Source organism: Oratosquilla oratoria, chromosome 23, assembly GCF_046742065.1.
Source record: "Oratosquilla oratoria isolate Oo_2021 chromosome 23, ASM4674206v1, whole genome shotgun sequence".
In the NCBI taxonomy this organism is placed as follows: Eukaryota; Metazoa; Arthropoda; class Malacostraca; order Stomatopoda; family Squillidae; genus Oratosquilla; species Oratosquilla oratoria.
In genome coordinates, this window is record NC_134799.1 from 19,924,363 (window position 1) to 19,945,682 (window position 21,320).

A 21,320-nucleotide genomic window follows, 5' to 3' on the forward strand; every position below is an offset into this window, starting at 1 on the left:
TGCTTCCTAAATGATGTTTGATAGCATATATGATAATTTCCATAATTTTCCTATGATTGAAGTCAAGCTTATAGCCTATAGTTGTTTGGTTTCTTTTTGTATCCTTTTTTGAATATGGGAGTAAAGTTAGCTAGCTTCCATTCTCTTGGGACATCTCCGGATATGATGGATTTCTTGAAAATAATTTCTAATGTAACAACAATCTTGTTTTTCATTTCCTTTAAGATTCTTGGATGCCAACCATCAGGCCCTGTTGTTTTATTAATTTTGAGTTTTTCTATAGACCTTTTCATTTTTTCTTTTGTTATATTTATCATAGTAAGTTCACCCTAGACATTTCACAGGTTTCAGTTTGGAGTTCATTTTGAGGTGTTTTGTTTACGAATACTGAGCTAAAATAGTTGTTTAAAATATATCACGCATTCCTTCATTTGAATATTCAAGTTGACCATCAGCAGATAAAGTGGGCCAATGTGATTCCTAATAACCATTTTATCTCTTTGGAATTATCTTTGAATTTATCAGCTATATTCTTTTCATATTGTGTTCGTTTTTTTATAGTCTTTAAATCTCTCTATTAATACATAACTTTGAGAGTCATTAGGTGCACCTGAGCACTTGTATTTCTTATAAGCCTGTCTCTTTTAAGCAATACTTTCCTTAGTTTCTTTGTCAAGCCATTTTGTCTGTCTGCTCGAGGTGCTGGGTTTGGAGCATATTGTGCATGTGTATTTTGTGGTGGGGCCAGGATTTCTCTATATCTCTGGCTAACAGTAGAAGAAAAACACTCCTCAGTGCAGAAAAAATGTAACAGTGCATGTTGTAAAAGGATTGTGGTACTTGCTCAGGTGACCAAAGCCCCTCCTGGGGATGGGTGCCACCTGCGTAGAGCTGGTGGGCAGGGATGTTTTTTTTGCAGTTTGGCTCCCGACTCTTGGGGTTGGGGGAGGGAGGGGTGTCCTATGACGAAGATGTTTCCGCACCAGGACCAGTGGAGAATGGTTGTGTATAGATGATGCTGTGATGCATGGAAGATAGGGGTGTGAGGGAGTATGTGTGAATGATATTTTGATGCAACCCAAAGGGATTTCTCTCCTCTTTTTCTGCGTGAGGGGACAGAGCGGGGGGGTTGCCAATTCTACGAAGCGGCCTTGCTGTGGATGCACTGTGTCTTGCTACATTGCTTCTGACCCAGTGCAGTGGACAAGATGCAGGGATGACCCATCATCCAGGAGAAGCCAAGAAAAGAGGGAGAGAGGGATGGTGAATGGGAGTGGAGTATGTGGGGATGAAATGGCTGGGAGTGGAATATGTGGGGATGAAATGGCTGGGAGCGGATTTATGCCTTTGACTTTGGCTACCTCCCTTGTAAGGTGGAAAAAGCTATTGGTATATGTATGTATGTATGTTTGTATTTATTTCATTTTAATGGATAACTGGGGGTAGGGGTTACCATATAATGGAATGGGGGATATTGGCTACAGCTGTTGGGCCCCGCAGTGGAAATGCTGGATTTTGCTGCATTGCCTTAGACCTGAGCAGTGTGGCAGGAGATGGTGATGATTCTCAACCATAAGGTCTTAAATGGAAGAGGATTTTGGTATGTATGGATGCCAGATCAATATGCTTTCACTTAGCCACATTCATTATAAAAGGGAATTGGCCTTTTGGTATGTATGTATGTACAATCAAGGTAAACAATCCAACCTACAGGTTTGTACTAGTTATATATATCACAGATTCTGGTTTATCATTGACATAATAAACACTAAAAGCTGATATTTTATTGCCAGTTTGCACTGCCAAGCTTGGAGCGAGCCTTAATGCAGTACCTAAAGACATCATGTGAGACTGTATTCGACACACGCACCGTCCCAGAGTCTGCTCCACCACCAGAGGAAAAGAAATCCCACTTTGTCATGGACACACCCAAGCAGGAGGAACACAAAGCACCCAACACTCATGAAAAGTATGCTTGTTTATGTGTTCCATTCTTTCATCCATATATGTCTTGTATTTCCTATGCATCAGTGTTTTCTTGTAGTTCCTTTTCATCTATGTTTTTCAGCATCATTTTAATCTATATTCTTTCTAGTTGCCTTCCCCTCCTTTTCACACCTGTTGTATTCGTAATACATTTCTGTAATTCCTTGTCACACTGTTTTCAGTTTTCTTCCCATACCCATACACTTTCCCTCATTTCTTACTCAATGTTACTCCTTTTCCCCACATCCTCTCTTTAACCCCCACCTCCCCACCCCAATTTCTCAGCACTTCCATTTTTCCTCAGTTGCCTACACTTGTCACCTTTGATTTTCTTTCTTGCTTTTCCTCTTATTTACCTGGCCTTCCAGCTGGACAGCATTGTGGTTGATGCTGAACTTTTTCAGCCCCTGTCATGTCAACTTGGACCATCCCTTATAAGAGCTAATCTCTGTACTTCCCTTTTATTGTGTATTATTATTGTGTATGAAGGTGGTTTTAGAATATTCTATAATGTAAAGGAGCATATAGGATCAAGAATTCCAACTCTGTAAGGCTGTATCTCCAGGTAGAGATGAGGAAGAAGTTGTTGTAATAAAGTGCCTTATCACAGATTTCCTGTAAGAAGTATTCAAGGCTGCAAACAATGCAGTAACCAATGCTGTGGGTAAAATAATAGGATATAGTTTAAGGTGTTTCATTGAGTGAAGATGAAGTGAATAAAACTTGTTTACAGTAAAACTGCCTTTCATCCACAAAAAGCTAAAATGAGAAAGAAATGGGTTGGTGGTGCATGCCTTGGCTGGCTACCTCCCTGATAAGAGAAAAGAGTTGTATATTTTGGTATATTTTAACTACTGCAGTAAAAGGGTTAAGTGTGTAGAATTTCTGTGCTAATTGTTCTATCCATTGATACATGTACCAAGGGCCTTCCTCTTGTAAGGGAGGTAGCCACCCAAGGCATGCACCCACTCCTACCCATTGTTTCCTTCTTGTCTTAGCTCCTCATAGATGAAAGGTTATCTGTGTCTCTTGCACAGGTCAGAGATGATGCAGCAAGACAATGTGCAACAGTGTTATATTCTTTCATATTTGCCATTGTTGTTCATATATGAACTACAGTCAGTTTCAGTTGTTCTTAATTATGGATGGATATTTTTTTTATATTGTAATTGTACATACATATACCAAAGGCTTTTTCCCCCTTACAAGGGGGGTAGCCAAAAAGAAAAAGGCATAGAAAATACTCCCACCCATTTCATTTCCCATATATTCCACTCCCCTCCACCCTCCTCCCTCCCTCCTATCTTGGCACCTCCTGGATGATGGGTCATCCCTGCATCCTGTCCACTGCCCTGGGTCAGAAGCAGTGTTGCAAGACACAGCACATCCACAGCATGGCTGCTTCATAAATTCGGTGACCCTCCCTCTCTGTCCCCTCATGCAGGAAAGGAGAAGACGGGGAGAAATCCCTTTGGGCTGCGTCAAATTTTTCTCATACATACTTCCTCACCCCCCATCCTCCACCCACTCCCCCTCATGCATCACAGCCTCATCTATACACAACCCTTCTCCATTCACCCCTATCTTGTGTCCTCTCCCGTCCTTCCTCCACAGACATTCCTCTCTTTTGTAAAGCCCCTTTCACCCCATCCATCCATCTCATCCTAGGATGCCCCCTCATATTCACTCCTTCCACCTCCGCCTTCCATACTTCTTTTACTAAACTTACTTCACTCATTCTATCCATGTGTCCAAACCATCCCAATACTCTTTCATCAACCCTATCTCCCAGCTCCCTTTCCACCCCTGTTCTCCTCCTCACCTCCTCATTTCTCACTCATTCTAGTCTAGTAACCCCTATCATACTTCTCAGACATTTCATCTCAAACACATTCAAACTCCTTCTCTCTTCCTCGCTCATGTTCCATGTTTCTGCCCCGTACATTGCTCTTGGCACAATCACTCCTTCATATAACCTCCTTTTAGCATCCATTCCCAGATGTCTATTTCTCATTACACTTTTAAATCCACCAAGGCATTTACTCGCTTCTCTCAATCTACATTCTACCTCCACCCCCACTCCTCCCTTTCCTGTCACATTTGCACCCAAGTATCTGAAACTATCCACTTCCTCCAGTTTTTCACCCTTAATGCTCACTTCCAGCCTACTGTCACTCTCTCCCCTTGTACATCTCATCACCTTACTTTTACCCACATTTATCTTCAGCTTCCTTCTTTCACACATCTTCTCAAACTCTGTCACTAACTTCCTCAATCCCTCCTCTGATCCTGCCACAAGTGCAGTGTCGTCATCAAACAACAACTGGCTGACCTCCCATTTTTCTCCATTTTCTTTAATCTTCTCCAACCCCTTACCCACTACCCTTGCATTCACCTCTCGCACCACCCCATCCATGTAAAGATTGAACAGCCAGGGCAACATAACACACCCCTGATGAAGTCCCACCTTTACCTCAAACCATTCACTCTTTCCATTTCTAATCCTAACACAAGCTCTACTACATACATACATACATACATATACCAAGACTTTTTCCCCCTTACAAGGGAGGTAGCCAAAAAGGGAAAGGCATAAAATAATTTCCACCCATTCCATCCCTGAATACACTCCACACCCCTCCACCCTCCCTCCCATCTGAGCACCTCCTGGATGACGGGTCATCCCTGCACCTTGTCCACTGCCCTGGGTCAGAGGTAGTGTCGCAAGACACAGCACATCCACAGCAAGGCCACTTCATTAAATTGGCAACCCCCCTTCTCCATCCTCTCATGCAGAAAAGGAGAAGACGGGGGAGAAATCCCTTCGAGCTGCGTCAAATTTCTCTCACACATACTACCTCACTACCCCCATCCATTCCACCTCATACATCACAACATCATCCATATACAACCATTCTTCATTCACCCATCTTCTGTCCTCTTCCGTCCTTCCTCAACAGACATTCACCTCTTCCCAAAGGCTCTTTCAGCCCATCCATCCCTCTCATCCTAGGTCGCCCCCTCATGTTCACTCCCTCCACATCTGCCTTCCATACTTCTTTTACTAGTCTTTCTTCACTCATTCTTTCCATGTGTCCAAAGCATCCCAATACTCTTTTATTCACCTTATCTCCCAACTCCCGTGCCACCCCTGTTCTCCTCACCTCCTCATTTCTCACTCTATCTAACCTAGTAACCCCCATCATACTTCTCAGACACCTCATCTCAAACACATTCAAACTCCTCTCTTCCTCTCTTATGTTCCATGTTTCTGCCCCATACAGTGCTGTTGGCACTGGAAAAAGTAAAAACAGAATATTGAGAGATTATAAAATTGGTGAAGAAGAGGTCAAAAAAGTAAACTCGGAAATAGACATTGGAGTGATGATCAGCAAAGACATGACACCGGACAAAAGATATTAATAAAAGAGAGAGAAGGAGAAGGAGTACAAGAAGAAGCTGAGAAAGGAGTGGGAGGGAGTGAAAAATAGAGTAGAACTAGGGGTGGAGGAGAAATGGGGATGGTTCAAGGAGGGAGTCACAAGGTGTGCAAAGATAGTGTGTAGGAGGAAATAGAAGGAAGGGTAGTGAGTGGTGGGATGATGAAACAAGGAAGTTTGTAGAAGAGAAGAAGCAAACTTTCACAGACTGGTTACAAAATAGGATGAGAGAAACTTATGAGAGGTACAAAGAAAAGAGAAGTAAAGCATAAGATAAAGGAGGCAAAGAGGACAGCAAATATGAAATGGGGTAAGAGGATGACAAAATTTTGAAAGTAATAAAAAGATGTTTTGGAAAGAAATTAAGAGAGGAAAAGGAAAATTAAGTAGAGAAGAAAAGGTAAAAGGTGTAGATGGAGAGGTGATGAAGAGAAGGCTGTAAGAGGAAGATGGGCAGAGTATTTAGGGAGTTGCTAAATGTGAAGGAGGATAGGGAGTGAAAGGTAGTTGCATTGGGAAGTGCTAAGAAAATGAGTGATGAGTGAGAAAAATGGAGGAGAAATAAGGAAAGATAAGGCGAAGGTACAGTGATGGTGGACTGGTTGGTGAATATATTTAATGTTTAAGAGAAGGTAGAGTGCCGTAGGACTGGAGGAGTGCCTGCATAGTTCCATTTTATAAGGGAAGAGGGGACAAGTGTGAGTGTAGTAGTTCCAGAGGGATCAGTTTGTGTAGTTGGGAAGGCTTATGGGAGGATCTTGATTGGGAGGATTAGGAGAGGAACAGAGGGAGTAGTTGGAGAGGAACAGTGTGAGTTTTTGACAGGTAGGAGTTGTGTGAATCAGGGTTTTTTGTGGTAAGACATATGTGAGAGCTTTTATGGATTTGGAAAAGGCTTATGACAGGGTAGACAGCAAGGCACTGTGGGAAGTATTGCAGATATATGGGATAGGATGAAAGCTTTTAAGAGCAGTCAAGAGTTTTTATGAGAGTAGTAGAGCTTGTTATAGAATCAGAAATGGAGAGAGTGAGTGGTTTGAGGTAAAGGTGGGACCATCAGGGATGTGTTATGTTGCCTTGCCTGTTCAATTTATACATGGATGAGGGTGGTGAGAGAAGTAAATGCAAGGCTAGTGGGTCAGGGATTTGAGAGGGTTACAGAAAATGGAGAAAAGTGGGAGAAAGCCAGTTATTGTTTGATCATGACACTGCACTTGTAGCAGGATCAGAGGAGGGATTGAGGAAGCTAGTGACAGAGTTTGGAAAGGTGTGTGAAAGAAGAAAGTTGATGATTAATGTGGGTAAAAGTAAGGTGATAAGATGTACAAGGGGAGAAAGTGGCAGTAGACTGGAAGTGTTAAGGGAGAGAAACAAGTGGAAGTATGTAGTTTTAGAGTACTTGAGTGTGAATGCGGTGGGAAAGTGAGGAGTGGAGATGGAAATAGAATATAGATTTAGAGGAGCAAGTAAATGCCTTGGTGGATTACAAGGTGTAATGAGAAATAGACATTTGGGAATGGATGCTAAGAGGAGATTGAATGAAGGAGTGATTGTGTTGACAGCACTTTATGTGGCAGAAAATGGAACACAAGAGAAGAGGAGTTTGAATGTATTTGAGATGAAATGGCTAAGAAGTATGGTAGGGGTTACTAGGCTGGATAGAGTGAGAAATGAGGAGGTGAGGAGGAGAACGGTGGTGGAAAGGGAGCTGGGAGATAGGGCTGATGAAAGAGTAATGGGATGGTTTGGACACATGGAAAGAATGAATGAAGAAAGATTAGTGAAAGAGGTGTGGAAGGGAGTGGTGGAAGGAGTGAATATTAGGGGGTGTCCTAGGATGAGGTGGATGGATGGGGTAAAAGGAGTATTGGGAAAGGGTGGGAATGTCTGTTGAGGAAGGATGGGATAGGACAGAAGATAGGGGTGAATGGAGAATGGTTTTGTATGGATGATGCTGTGATGCATGACAGGGAGTGGGTGGGGGATGGGGGGGGTGAGGGAGTGTATGAAAAATAAATTGACGCAGCCTGAAGGAATTTCTCCCCGTCTCCTTTTCTGCATGAGGGGACGGAGAGGGGGGGTCGCTGATTTATTGAAGTGGCTTTGCTTTGGATGTGCTGTGTCTTGTGACACTGCTTCTGACCCAAGACAGTGGGTGGGATGCAGGGATAACCAGTCATCCAGGAGGACCCACGAAAAGGAGGAGGGAGGAGGGTGAATGGGGTTGGAATGTGCGGGGATGGAATGGGTGGAAGTGGTTTTTATGTCTGTTTTTTGGCCAACTCTCTTGTAAAGGTGATAAAGCCTTTGTTATATGTATGTACATACATTGGTAGTTTGTGAGAAGGAAGATGGTTGTGTTAGTGTGAAGTGAAATTAAGTTAAAGAAGAGGAGCACGTTTGTTTTTAGGAGTGTGGTGGGAAGAATGTTGGGAGTGATGAGGGAGTGAAAGAAGGAGTTGCCTTGTTTTCAAGTGATGAGATAGGAAAGTATACGAGGGTAAAGGTGAAATTGGGATAGGAGGTATGGGTCTTTGAGAGCGTATGGCTCTTGTAGTGAGAAAAGAGAAGAGTATTTTTTTTTTTTTTAAAGCATTTTATATGTATGTTTGGAGAGTTTTTAGAGGAAGGTGAATGTGTTGGGTTATATCATTGTGAAAGTAGGAGATTAGCTAGTAGATGGAGTAGTAGGAAGGTTTAGGGTGTCAGGCAAGAATTATAGTGGAGAAGTGATATTGGAGATGTGTTTAGCAAGGGAGTTAATGATAGTGAACACAATGTTTAAGAAGAGGGCCAAGCAAAAATATATGAAGATGGGTAGTGGAGAGAAGGATGGTAGATAGAGCATTAATGGGTTATGTAGTGGTACCCGAAGGGACTTAACATCTTGACTTGTAGCAGTTGGCCCTGTTGTGAATATATTGTGTTTTGCAATATTGTTTCTGATCTAGGCAGTGGGCTGGAGACAGGGATGATCTTTCATCCAAGAGGAGCTAAGAGAAAGTACTGTGAGGAAGATTGTAACAGTTGAGATGTAATATTTGGAGTAGTACAGTTGGGTAGAGAAGACCTCTGTTATTGCAAGGATACTGAAAGAATGTGTACACAATATAATCAAATGCTTACTCAAAGAAGGAAAGGTACCACAAGACTGGAAAGATGCAAATATTGTACCAATATATAAGGGAGGAAACAAGGAAAATTCAACTACAGACTCCCTAACAAGCACAGTAGCAAAAATATGTGAAAAAGTGATCAAAAGTAGATGGGTTAAACACCTGGAAGAAAAAACTACACTGAATCCAAATCAATTTGGATTTAGACAAAGATGATCATGAACAACAAACCTGATCTGCTTCTGTTCGAGACTGATAGAAATAATACAAGAGAGGGATGGATGGGGAGACTGCACCTATCTAGACCTACAAAAAGCATTTGATAAGGTACCACACAAGAAATTAATAAGAAAAATAGAATCAATAGGTGGCATCGGAATGGATAGAAGACTTCCTGACAGGGATAAAAATGAGGGTAGTAATTAGAGACAAATACTCAAAATGGGAAGAAATGATAAGTGGTGTCCCACAAGGTTCAGTGCTAGCTCCAATCATGTTTGCCATATATATAGACGACATGGATGAAGGAGTGGAGTGTTATATGAATTTCTTTGCAGATGATGCAAAAATGCTAAAGAAAGTAAGAACCGAGGAGGATTGTGAATCATTACAATCGGACCTGGACAAAATCTGGAAATGGACTCAAAAGTGGGAAGTGAACTTTAGTATCAAGAAATGTAGTACAGGGGTCCCTCAAATAACATGGATTCGAATAACACGGATTCAGTCATACGCGGATTTTATTTCAAAACCATCTCAAATGTAGAGAACCGTTTTAAAATTCGTGCCGAGTCGGGCACGCATACGCACACACGCAGCAACATCGCAAACAATTTTACCACTCTAACCTGTTGAAGTGTAATGTTTCTTTCGTTTGGAACACAACTAATAAGTCTGATAATGACTGCGCTTGTCGTGTCTTAATTTCTCTTATGAGGTTCTTGTTACTGGCGGTGGTGGTTTGGGGGATCAAAAACAGACATATACACACTTACACACGTGTAGACACACACACGTAGACACGTGTTAGACAACCAGTGTATGTTGTGAATGCGCGTGCGTGTACACACAAATACGAACACAGACACATGCACGTACATGCTTACTTGTACATGTTAACACAGACGCATACACGCATGCACGCACACACACACACCACACACATATACATATGCCACATACACACACACATACATACACCACACACACACAATGTGTATACACCACATACACACACATGTATATACGCCACATACACATATGCATATACGCCACATACACATATGCATATACGCCACATACACATGTATATACGCACAAACACATACATACGCCACATACATACACCACATACACATGCGTACACACACACACACACACACACACACACACACACACACACACACACGTACACACACACACACACACACACATACATACGGTTCTCGGTATTTAATATGGAAAGTCAGCATACGCGGATATGGTCATACATGGTAATTTCAGGAACCTAACCCCCATGTTATTTGAGGGACTCCTGTATAATGGAGTTTGGAAAAAAAATAAAAAATAAAAAAAAAATAAAAAAAAAAATAAAATAAAATTAGTGAAGAAATAAAAAAAGTGAACTCTGAAAGAGACCTTGGAGTAATAATCAGCAAAGACATGACACCAGACAAACATATCAACAAAATAGTTGGAGAAACCTTCAACCTATTAAGGTCAATGAAAGTGGCATTTGACTATTTGGATGAAGAAATGATTAACCACTTCCATACGGTAACGCCTACGTAGGCGTCATGAGGAGGAAGTGGGTACACGATAATGCCGACGTCGGCGTCTTGATTATATTTATTGTAGTCGTACCTACGTAACCTCTATTCTCTCTAAACTGGCTTCATCATATTTTCTATGGTTATCAAAATTCACGGGTGAAAGAGAACGAACGATTGAGCACTGACTTTATTTTTTATAATGCGATTATTATGACGCAACATCGCACGTTGGGCAGCTAATGCTGCCAAACGTGCGATGTGCCCCGGAGTGAAGTGGTTAAAAAATATTAGGTACATTAATAAGACCAAAACTGGAATACGCAGCAACCTTATGGTCAAAAGAATATAAAGAAATTAAAAATAATAGAGCAACGACAAAATTGGCATCAGCTCTTTCCAAATTAACATATGAACAAAGATTATCCAAATTGGAACTACCAACACTGAAGCAGAGAAGAGAAAAAGGAGATCTACTGACTATCTATAGAATAATGAAAGGAATGGAAGTCCTTGATAGGAATGATTTACTAAAAAGTGACAATGGAAAAACGAGGATTCTAAAAGAAACTCAAAAAGGATAACTATAGAAGAAATCTGGAAAAGAATAGCTCCCCACACAGAGTGCTGGATATCTGGAATAATCAAGATAAAGAAAGTGTGTGCAAACACTACTCAAGATTTTAAGAAAAAACTTGATGCTTAAAGATATAAAGACGGGTCACCATGAGTATAGCACCCTTCCTGTATAATACAGCTAGGTAAATACACCTTGTGTCTTGGTGAGGGGAAGCAGAATCTGTACCAGCAAAAGCAATGCATAACATCTAAGATATGGGAAAATTGTTTAACTTGCACAATTTCAAGTTATGCAGCCTCTTCAGGAACAACTATTTGAGTCACCTTTAATTAAGGTCATATGTTTAGTATTTTCTCACCTTTGTATATTCCACATTACTTAAAACTTTTGTATTCTATAATTACAGATATGTTGAACAGCTATCAGCAATTCCACAGTTTGCAATGCTTGGTCCTCTTTTCAAGTCATCTCAGCCCGTAGAGTTGACAGAATCTGAGACAGAATATGTTGTACGGTGCATCAAGCATACCTTCATCAACCACATAGTCTTGCAGGTACATATAATGGTGTTAAATGTTGTGGGTGGAGTGGGCTGTAGTAGAAAGAAGAGCGCAGCTTTGTTGTTGAAGAAAATTAAATTAACCCTTTTACAATTAGGCTATGTTTAAAATGTGCAGAACAGCATGAGAAATCTTGTATATGTACTCTTAATACACCGGAGGTGTAATACAGGTTCTTTGATTTCTTTTGACACAGTTTGACTGCACCAACACCTTGAATGACCAGCTTCTAGAAGATGTTACTGTTGTAGTGGAGGGTGAGGGTTGGGATGTATTGCACACCATACCACGAGCTTCACTTCCTTACTCTCAGCCAGGCAGCTGTTATACATTACTGGGTATTCCTGAAGATATCATGGCCACCACAGGTGAGGAGAGATGGGGCAAACCAGATAATGATAAGGGTGGAAGACCAGTGTTCATGAAGTAAGGTCATGACTGCCTTTAATGTCTTTATTTGATATTTTGTTTGTTGGGTTTGTTGTGTAAACAAGATCTTAGTTGGCTTTTGTAATGAAATTTGAAGATCACAGTTACTCTTTTTGTATGTTTATTTCTAAATAACAAATTTTTCACCAATAAAAATCAGTGAGCTTTCTTTACTTTCATGTTTACATGGAATTGCTTTAACATGCTAGTAAACTAACTAAACTAGTGATAAATAAGCCAGTTGTTTGCTGACGACACTGTGCTTGTAGGAGGATCAGAGGAGGGATTGAGGAAGTTAGTGGCAGAGTTTGAGAAGGTGTGTGAAAGAAGGAAGCTGAAGATAAATGTGGGCAAAAGTAAGGTGATGAGATGTACAAGGGGAGAGAGTGACAGCAGGCTGGAAGTGAGCATTAAGGGAGAGAGTCTTGGGGAAGTATATAGTTTTAGATACTTGGGTGCGAATGTGGCAGGAAAGGGAGGAGTGGGGGTGGAGGTAGAATGTAGATTGAGAGAAGCGAGTAAATGTCTTGGTGGATTAAAAAGTGTAATGAGAAATAGACATTTGGGAATGGATGCTAAGAGGAGGTTGTATGAAGGAGTGATTGTGCCGACAGCACTGTACGGGGCAGAAACATGGAACATAAGAGAGGAAGAGAGAAGGAGTTTGAATGTGTTTGAGATGAAATGTCTGAGAAGTATGATAGGGGTTACTAGGCTAGATAGAGTGAGAAATGAGGAGATGAGGAGGAGAACAGGGGTGGAAAGGGAGTTGGGAGATAGGGTTGATGAAAGAGTATTAGGATGGTTTGGACACATGGAAAGAATGAGTGAAGAAAGATTAGTAAAAGAGGTGTGGAAGGCAGAGGTGGAAGGAGTAAATATGAGGGGGTGTCCTAGGATGAGGTGGATGGATGGGGTAAAAGGGGCATTACAAAAGAGAGGAATGTGTTGAGGAAGGACAGGAGAGGACAGAAGATAGGGGTGATTTCTCCCCGTCTTCTTTTCTGCATGAGGGGACGGAGAGGGGATGGGGTCGCCGAATTAATGAAGCGGCCTTGCTGTGGATGTGCTGTGTCTTGTGACACTGCTTCTGACCCAGGGTAGTGGACCAAGAGCATAGCTCCCTTCCCGTATAATACAACTAGATAAATACATACTTCTGCTCTCCCTAATTTACTACATCCTAGATATCTCCTGTATTAACTCAATGATTCCCCATGTCTGTGCAATATTGTCCCTGAGGTTAGAAGCATTGGTTATTGCTTACAAAAAATATGAAGTCATCCCTGTCCCCCATACACCTTTTCAGGTCAGAGGTAATGGAGTGTAATGCAGTATCTTCACAGCAGGGCCCAATAGCCAGAGCTTGTTTAACCCAGTAGCTTCTTCATATGGCCATCCCCTTCATCCACTCATAAAATTTTTAGAACAGACAATTACATCTCTTCAGGCTGTATCATTCCTTCATCAATTCAGTCTCCATTCCCTTGTATAATTTGCACTATATTCATGACAGTATTTAGCCATTTTACTATATAAGATTTGTGTGTGGACATTACTCAACCTCATAGTCTTATATGAAATATGACCTTGCTTGTATAGGAACTTTCTCAACAATGCTGAAGTTCAAAGTAAGGGACTGTGACCCTACTACAGGAGAACCAGAAACAGAGGAAGGCTATGAAGATGACTATACGGTGAGAATTTTAAACATTCATCAGTTTATACATAAGGTCTAATAACCCTTTATGTGGGGGGGGGGTGATTGAAATGCTTGTAAAATATGATGCTTTTATTTTTATATTCACTCATTCTGTGGAGGAACTTATAAGTAAATCTTAACCTCAGCTGGAGGACTTGGAGATCAGTGTTGCAGACCATGTGCAGCGAGTGACCCGCAGCAACTTTGGAAGTGCCTGGGAGGAACTTGGAGCCTCAAATGAATTGGAGGATACCTTTGCCTTGTCTTCCATGGGCAGCTTAGAAGAAGCTGTTACACAAATCACTCAATTTATGGGGATGCAACCGTGTGACCGCAGTGACCGCATCCCAGAAGGCAAAAGTTCACACACATTATATCTTGCAGGTAAGTATGTCAATACATACCAATGGCTTTTCCCCCCTTACAAGGGAGGTATCCAAAGTCAGAGGCATAAATTCACTCCCACCCATTTCATCATCCCTCCCTCTTTTCTCTTTAAAAATGTAGCTGTTTTTAATCATGTGTAAGAATCATATGAGGGGTACAAAGAACATATATACATACATATACCAAGGCTTTTTCCCCCTTACAAGGGAGGTAGCCAAAAAGGAAAAGGCATAAAATCATTCCCACCCATTCCATCCCTAAATACACTCCACACCCCTCCACCCTCCCTCTTCCCTCTTATCTTAGCACCTCCTGGATGACGGGTCATCCCTGCACCTTGTCCACTGCCCTGGGTCAAAAAGCAGTGTCGCAAGACACAGCACATCCACAGCAAGGCCGCTTCATTAAATCGGCGACCCCCCCTCTCCGTCCCCCCATTGCATAAAAGGAGAAGACGGGGAGAAATCCCTTCGGGCTGCGTCAAATTTTGCTCACACATACTACCTCACCCCCCATCCCCCCACCCATTCCACCTCATGCATTACAACATCATCCATATACAACCATTCTCCATTCACCCCTCTCTTCTGTCCTCTCCCGTCCTTCCTCAACAGACATTCCCCTCTTCCCCAAAGCCCCCTTCACCCCATCCATCCACCTCATCCTAGGACGTCCCCTCATGTTCACTCCCTCCACATCTGCCTTCCATACCTCTTTTACTAGTCTTTCTTCACTCATTCTTTCCATGTGTCCAAACCATCCTAATACTCTTTCATCAACCCTATCTCCCAACTCCCTTTCCACTCCTGTTCTCCTCCTCACCTCCTCATTTCTCACTCTATCCAGCCTAGTAACCCCCATCATACTTCTCAGACACCTCATCTCAAACACATTCAAACTCCTCTCTTCCTCTCTTATGTTCCATGTTTCTGCCCCATACAGTGCTGTTGGCAGAATCACTCCTTCATACAGTCTTCTCTTAGCATCCATTACCAAATGTCTATTCCTCATTACACTCTTTAATCCACCAAGGCACTTACTCGCTTCTCTCAATCTACATACTACCTCCATCTTCACTCCACCTTTTCCTGCCACATTCGCACCCAAGTATCTAAAACTATCCACTTCCTCCAGTCGCTCTCCTTTAATGCTCACTTCCAGTCTACTGCCACTTTCACCCCTTGTACATCTCATCACCTTACATTTACCCACATTTATCTTTAGCTTTCTTCTATCAAATACTCTCCCAAACTCTGTTACCAACTTCCTCAGTCCCTCCTCTGATCCTACCACAAGTGCAGTGTTGTCCGCAAACAACAGCTGGCTCACCTCCCACTTTTCTCCATTTTCTTTAACCATCTCCAATCCCTGACCCACTACCCTTGCCTTTACCTCTCACACTACCCCATCCATGTATAAGTTGAACAGCCAGGGCGACATAACGCATCCTTGACGAAGTCCCACCTTTACCTCGAACCACTCACTCTCTCCATTTCTAATTCTGACACAAGCTCTACTACTCTCGTAAAAACTCTTGACAGCTCCCAGAAGCTTTCCTCCTATCCTGTATATCTGCATAACCTCCCACAGATCCATAAAAGCCCAAAAAACATCCTTCCCCTTTCCTATAGCTTTCTCACATATCTGTCTAACCACAAAGATCTGATCTACACAACCTCTACCCGTCCTAAATCCACACTGTTCCTCACCAATTACTCCTCTGTTCCTCTCCTAATCCTCTCAATTTAGATCCTCCCATAAGCCTTCCCAACTACACTTAACAAGCTAATTCCTCTGAAACTACTACATTCACACTTGTCCCCTTTTCCCTTGTAAAGAGGAACTATACAGGCACTCCTCCAGTCCTCCAGCACTCTACCCTCTCTCCAGCAAACATTAAATAACCTCACCAGCCAGTCCACCATCACTGTACCTCCTTTTTTTTAAGACATTCTGCATGACATCCATCCAGACCAGGTGCCTTACGTGCTTTCATCATCTTAACTACTGCCTTCACTTTATCCTTTCTTATTTCTCCTCCATTTTCCTCACTCATCATGGTCATTTTCTTAGCATTTCCCACTGCAACTATCTTTCCCTCCCTATCCTCCTTCACATTAAGCAACTCCCTAAAATATTCTGCCCATCTTCCCCTTACTGCCCTCTCTTCCATTATCATCTCTCCATCTGCACCTTTTACCTTTTCTTCTCTACTTGATTCGCCGCCTCCTTCCTCTCTTAACTTCTTTCCAAAACATCTTTTTATTACTTTCAAAATTTTCTGTCATACTCTTACCCCATTTCACATCTGCTCTCCTCTTTGCCTCCTTTACCTTTTGCTTTACTTTTCTTTTCCTTGTACCTCTCATATGACTCCCTCGTCCTATTTTGTTACCAATCTGTGAAAGCTCGCTTCTTCTCTTCTACAACCTTTTTTGTTTCCTCATCCCACCATTCACTACCCTTCCTTCTATTTTCTCCTGTCCTTCTTGTTCCACACACCATCTTTGCACACTTTGTGACTCCCTCCTTGAACCATCCCCATTCCTCCACACCTACCTCCACTCTATCCTTCACTCCCTCCCACTCCTCCTTCAGCTTCTTCTTGTACTCCTTCTCCTTTTCCTTTTCATTTAAAGAGTTCACTCTAAGCACCTCCCTACCTTTTGTCCCTTTCCTCTTTCTCCATCTATCCTCCACTCAACTTACCTTCCACCAAAAAATGATCTGATATTCCCCCACCCTCTCCCCTTAGCACATGTACATCCTTAACTCTTCCTATCATAATCCTATTTACCACTACATAATCCATCAACGCTCTATCTACCACCCTCTCCCATGTGTACTTATGCTTGACTTTCTTTCGAAACACTGTATTTGCTATCATCAACTCTCTAGACACATTTCCACCATCAACTCTCCACTACGATTCTTTCCTGGAACTCCACATTTCCCAACCACTTCATCAAGATTGCTAGACATAATACAAGATTGCTAGACATAATACAAGAGATGGCTGGGCAGATTGTGCCTTCCTGGACCTACAAAAGGCTTTTGACAAAGTACCACACAAAAAACTACTAAGAAAAATTGAAGTAATAGGTGGAATACAAGGAAAATTATTGGAATGGATGGAAGACTTCTTGAAGGAAGAAAAATGAGTGATACTTAGAGAAAAGAACTCAAAATGGGTAAACATGATAAGTGGAGTACCCCAAGGCTCTGTGTTGGCTCCGATGATGTTTGCTATTTATATAAATGACATGGATGAAGGAATTAAATGCTATATAAACTTTGCAGATGATGCAAAACTATTGAAGAGAGTGAGTAACAAAGAAGACTGCAAATCTTTTCAGGGAGATCTGGACAAAGTCTGGAATTGGAGTAAAAAGAACTAAGTGAATTTCGAGATAAAAAAATGTTGTATAATGGAATTTGGAAAAAGCAAAAATAGAATATCCGGTCAGTACAAAATTGGAACAAAAGAAGTTACAAAAGTAAATTCAGGAAGAGACCTAGGAGTGATCATTTCAAATGACATGACACCAGACAAACATGTAAACAAAATAGTTGGAGAAAACTGCAACTTAAGATCAGTGGAAGTGGCCTTTGACTACATGGACGAGGAAATAATAGTGAAGAAAATCCTAGTTACACTGATAAGACCAAAATTAGAGTATGCAGTGTCACTATGGACACCTAGTACAAAAAAAAAAAAAAAAACTAGACAGAATTCAAAGAGCACTAACAAAGATGGCACCAACAACTCAGCATGTTGACATACAAACAAAGATTGGACAAACTAAACTTATTAACTCTGGAGCAAAGAAGAGAAAGAGGCGAATTGATAACCATCAATAGAATTATGAAAGGGATGGAAATCCTTGACAGGAATGATCTACTTAAATGGGACAGAAGAAATACAAGGGGACACAAGAAGAAACTTGAGAAGTACAGTTACAGAAGAGATCTGAAAAAGAATAACTTTCCACATAGTGATAGATACATACATACATATACTAAGGCTTTTTCCCCCTTACAAGGGAGGTAGCCAAAAAGAAAAAGGCATAAAATCATTCCCACCCATTCCATCCCTAAATACACTCCACCCCCCTCCACCCTCCCATCTTAGCACCTCCTGGATGATGGGTCATCCCTGCACCTTTGATGGGGGCAAAAGAATACTGCTACCAAGTATTTCCATTTGGATTGTAAGAGGTGAGAAAAAAGGGATGGGGATTGGGACCAGGCATCCCTCTCCCTGTAGTCCCACAGGGGACATTCCTAAAAAAAGTAATGATAGATATAAGGAATAAATTGAAAGAGAAAACAGTGAGTGCTAAAACTATACATGACTTTAAGAAAGAACTGGATGCAGAAAGATACAACTGCGGGTCCCTACGAGCATAACTCTTCTCCTGCAAAATACAACTAGGTAAATATCTAGGAGTAATTATCAGCAAAGACACATCACCAGACAAGCATATCAACAAAATAGTCGTAGAAACCTTCAAGTTACTAAGGTTAAATGAAAGTGGCTTTTGACTATTTGGATAAGGAAAAGGTAAAGAAAATATTAGTTACACTGATAAGACCAAGATTGGAGTATGTTGCAATACTATGGACACCCAGTACTAAAAAGAATATAAAGGAAATAGAAAGAATACAAAGAGTAACAACAAAGATGGCATCAACACTCTCCAAATTGACATACGAATAAAGATTGTCCAAATTGGAACTACCAACCCTGGAACAAAGAGGAGATCCTTCATCCATGTCATTTATATAAACAGCAAACATTACCGGAGCCAATACGGAGCCTTGGGGGACTCCACTTATAATGTTTACCCAATTTGAGTTCTTCTCTCCAAGTACCACTCTCATTTTTTTTCCGTTCAATAAGTCTTTCATCCATTCCAATAATTTTCCTTGTATTCCACCTATTGTTTCAATTTTTCTTAGTAGCTTTTTGTGTGGTACTTTGTCAAAAGCCTTTTGTAAGTCCAGTGTGTGTGTGATGGTCGAGTCATTGAAATGGTTCTGTATATAACATGACAATCTTGTTTTCTGTCCTTTTCTTTCCTCCAGCTGCTGCTGTTCCTCATCCTTCCCCCTTCTTCCCTTCCTCCTCCATCTCCACCTCTTCTTCACTCTCTTCTCCCCCTCTTCTTCACTCTCTTCTCCCCACCTTCTGTCTCCTTCCCCACCTTCTGTCTCCTCCTCCTCCTTCTCTTCCTCCTCCTCCTTCTCTTCCTCCTCCTTCTCTTCCTCCTCTTCCTCTTCCTCCTCCTCTTCCTCTTCCTCCTCCTCCTACTCCTACTTGTCCTTCTACTTACCCATCCTCTGGCCCTCCTTCTTGTCTTCCTTCTCCCCCTTCTTCCCTTTCCTTCTCCCTCCTCCCTATTTCTTTTCTTCCTTTTCCCTCCCCATCTTCCCCACCTCCCACTTCCTCTCCTTCCCTCGTTGTATTTCTCCCTCTTTCTCCTTCTATTCATTTTCTTCCTCTTCCTCCTCTTCCCCTACCACCTCTTCCCCTCCTTCTCCCCTACCTCCTCCTCCTTTTCCTCCTCCTCCTCTTCCTCCTCCCACTTTTCCTTACCTTTACTTCCTCCACTCTTCCCTTCCTTACCTTCTTTTCCTCCCCTTTTTTCTTCCTCTTATCCCCATTCCCCACCTTCCCATCTCTCCACCTCCTTTCCTCTCTACCTTTTTTCTCTTCCCTCCTTTTCTATATACCTCATCTTCCCCTCCTGCTCCCACAGCTCTTCCCCTCCTAATGCCACAGCTCCTCCCTTCTTCCCCCTCCTTCTCTTCCTCCTCTTTTCCTCTTCCTTCCTTGCCTCTCTTCCTGCAACCCTCCCCACCACACCCTATCCTGCCTCCCCCTCCCCCACCTTCTCCTCTGCATCTTGCCTTTGTCTACTCTTTCTCACACTATGTCTTGTTCCTTTCTTCTCTTATTTATATTTCTTTGATGTTAATAATTTAAAGTAAAATCTTTCCTCTCCCATACAGGAATGTATCGAGGTGGACACTCTGTTTTAGTAAGGGCTAAACTTGCACTGTCTGAAGGAGTCACCATGCAGCTCACTGTTCGTTCTGATAGCCCAGAAGTGTCTGAAGTTATTGCTTCAGCAGTTGGTTAGAGGAGTGTTTATGTTGGCAAGGGAAGAATTGCTTCTAAGGATATGAGGGCATAAATTGTCATTGCTAGGTCCTTCCTTCATTTGGCTAGTGACTTAATACTGTACAGTTTACATTCTTATTTTGGAAGAGATGTTTCTAAGGAATGAAGAAAAAATTACATGATCATGAGGCTTTTTTCACAGTATGTATAGTATTACCCATATTTCATATCAGTTTTGTTGAGGTTGAACATGTGCTATCAGTTTTCATTTAGTGGGGTTCAATTACAATATCTAGAATGTTAAATTTTCATTCCCCAGGCCTAAGCCTAGAGGTACTCTGTATTATATTTAGTTGTATATACATTCCAAACATCAAAATGTATTTTTACATGAAGTGTGTATCTAGGAGACCATGATGTAGCCAGTCATTCCTGTTTATAAAATATCACAACTGTATTACTGAAGAGGAAGAAAGTGAAGTTTTCAACTTTTATACAGGTGAAAGCTAATATTTTCATGAATGTAGGGGAGGTTGAAAGATTCATCATTTAATTAGTTTACCAGCCAGTGTATGGAGTGAGAAATAAGCTCAATTTTTATGATCATATTCTCCCTTTGCCAGCAGACTAAGTTTAGAATGAATCTTTTAATTACTGCACATAAATGGTTTGTTTTGTTATCTGAAATGAACAAGTAATAAATATATCTATTGATCCATTATTCTACTGTTTTATTTTCATTTTACATGGAATTTTCCAGTGTTTGGTGATACTTAATTCTCAGCAAAATGAGTTTGTCCTATATTACGATGACACCTTAAACTGAAATTTTATGCATACACATATACCAAAAAGGCCCCTGTCGCCTTATATGAGGGGTGACTAAGTCGAAACATATACCCACCCTTCGCTCATCCCACATTCATCCAAAACCCATTTATTGTCCCTCTTATCTCAGCTCCTTGTGGGTCATCCCTGTCCCCTGCCCACTGCTTGGGTCAGAGGCAATGTAGCAAGACCTCCACATCAGCTGAAAAATGTTTACCCACACTTTCCATTGTATGGTGACTCTCCCCTCTCATCAAATCAAGAATTTCCATAGCAGACAAGAAAAAATCCTCATGGGCCACATGAATTATTCATCTTTTCACAGCCACTCTCCACACATATATCTGATTGACAGACATTGTTTTAGCAGCCCTTTTCACCACATTCATGTACTCT

The 21,320-nt window shown here is 41.5% G+C and overlaps 1 protein-coding gene across 9 annotated transcripts in view; it reads left to right on the forward strand.

Moving 5' to 3' along the window:
• Positions 1-20,817, forward strand: part of gammaCOP (coat protein (coatomer) gamma) — a 132,126-nt gene extending 111,309 nt beyond the window's left edge. For all 9 annotated transcript variants that reach the window (XM_076206834.1, XM_076206835.1, XM_076206826.1 and 6 more), the window contains 6 exons: positions 1,794-1,969; positions 11,298-11,445; positions 11,648-11,819; positions 13,483-13,577; positions 13,729-13,966; positions 19,985-20,817. In XM_076206834.1, the coding sequence (XP_076062949.1) occupies positions 1,794-1,969; positions 11,298-11,445; positions 11,648-11,819; positions 13,483-13,577; positions 13,729-13,966; positions 19,985-20,115 (960 nt within the window). In that variant the 3' untranslated portion in view covers positions 20,116-20,817. The remainder of the gene's footprint in view (positions 1-1,793; positions 1,970-11,297; positions 11,446-11,647; positions 11,820-13,482; positions 13,578-13,728; positions 13,967-19,984) is intronic.
• The last annotated feature ends 503 nt before the right edge of the window (positions 20,818-21,320 follow it).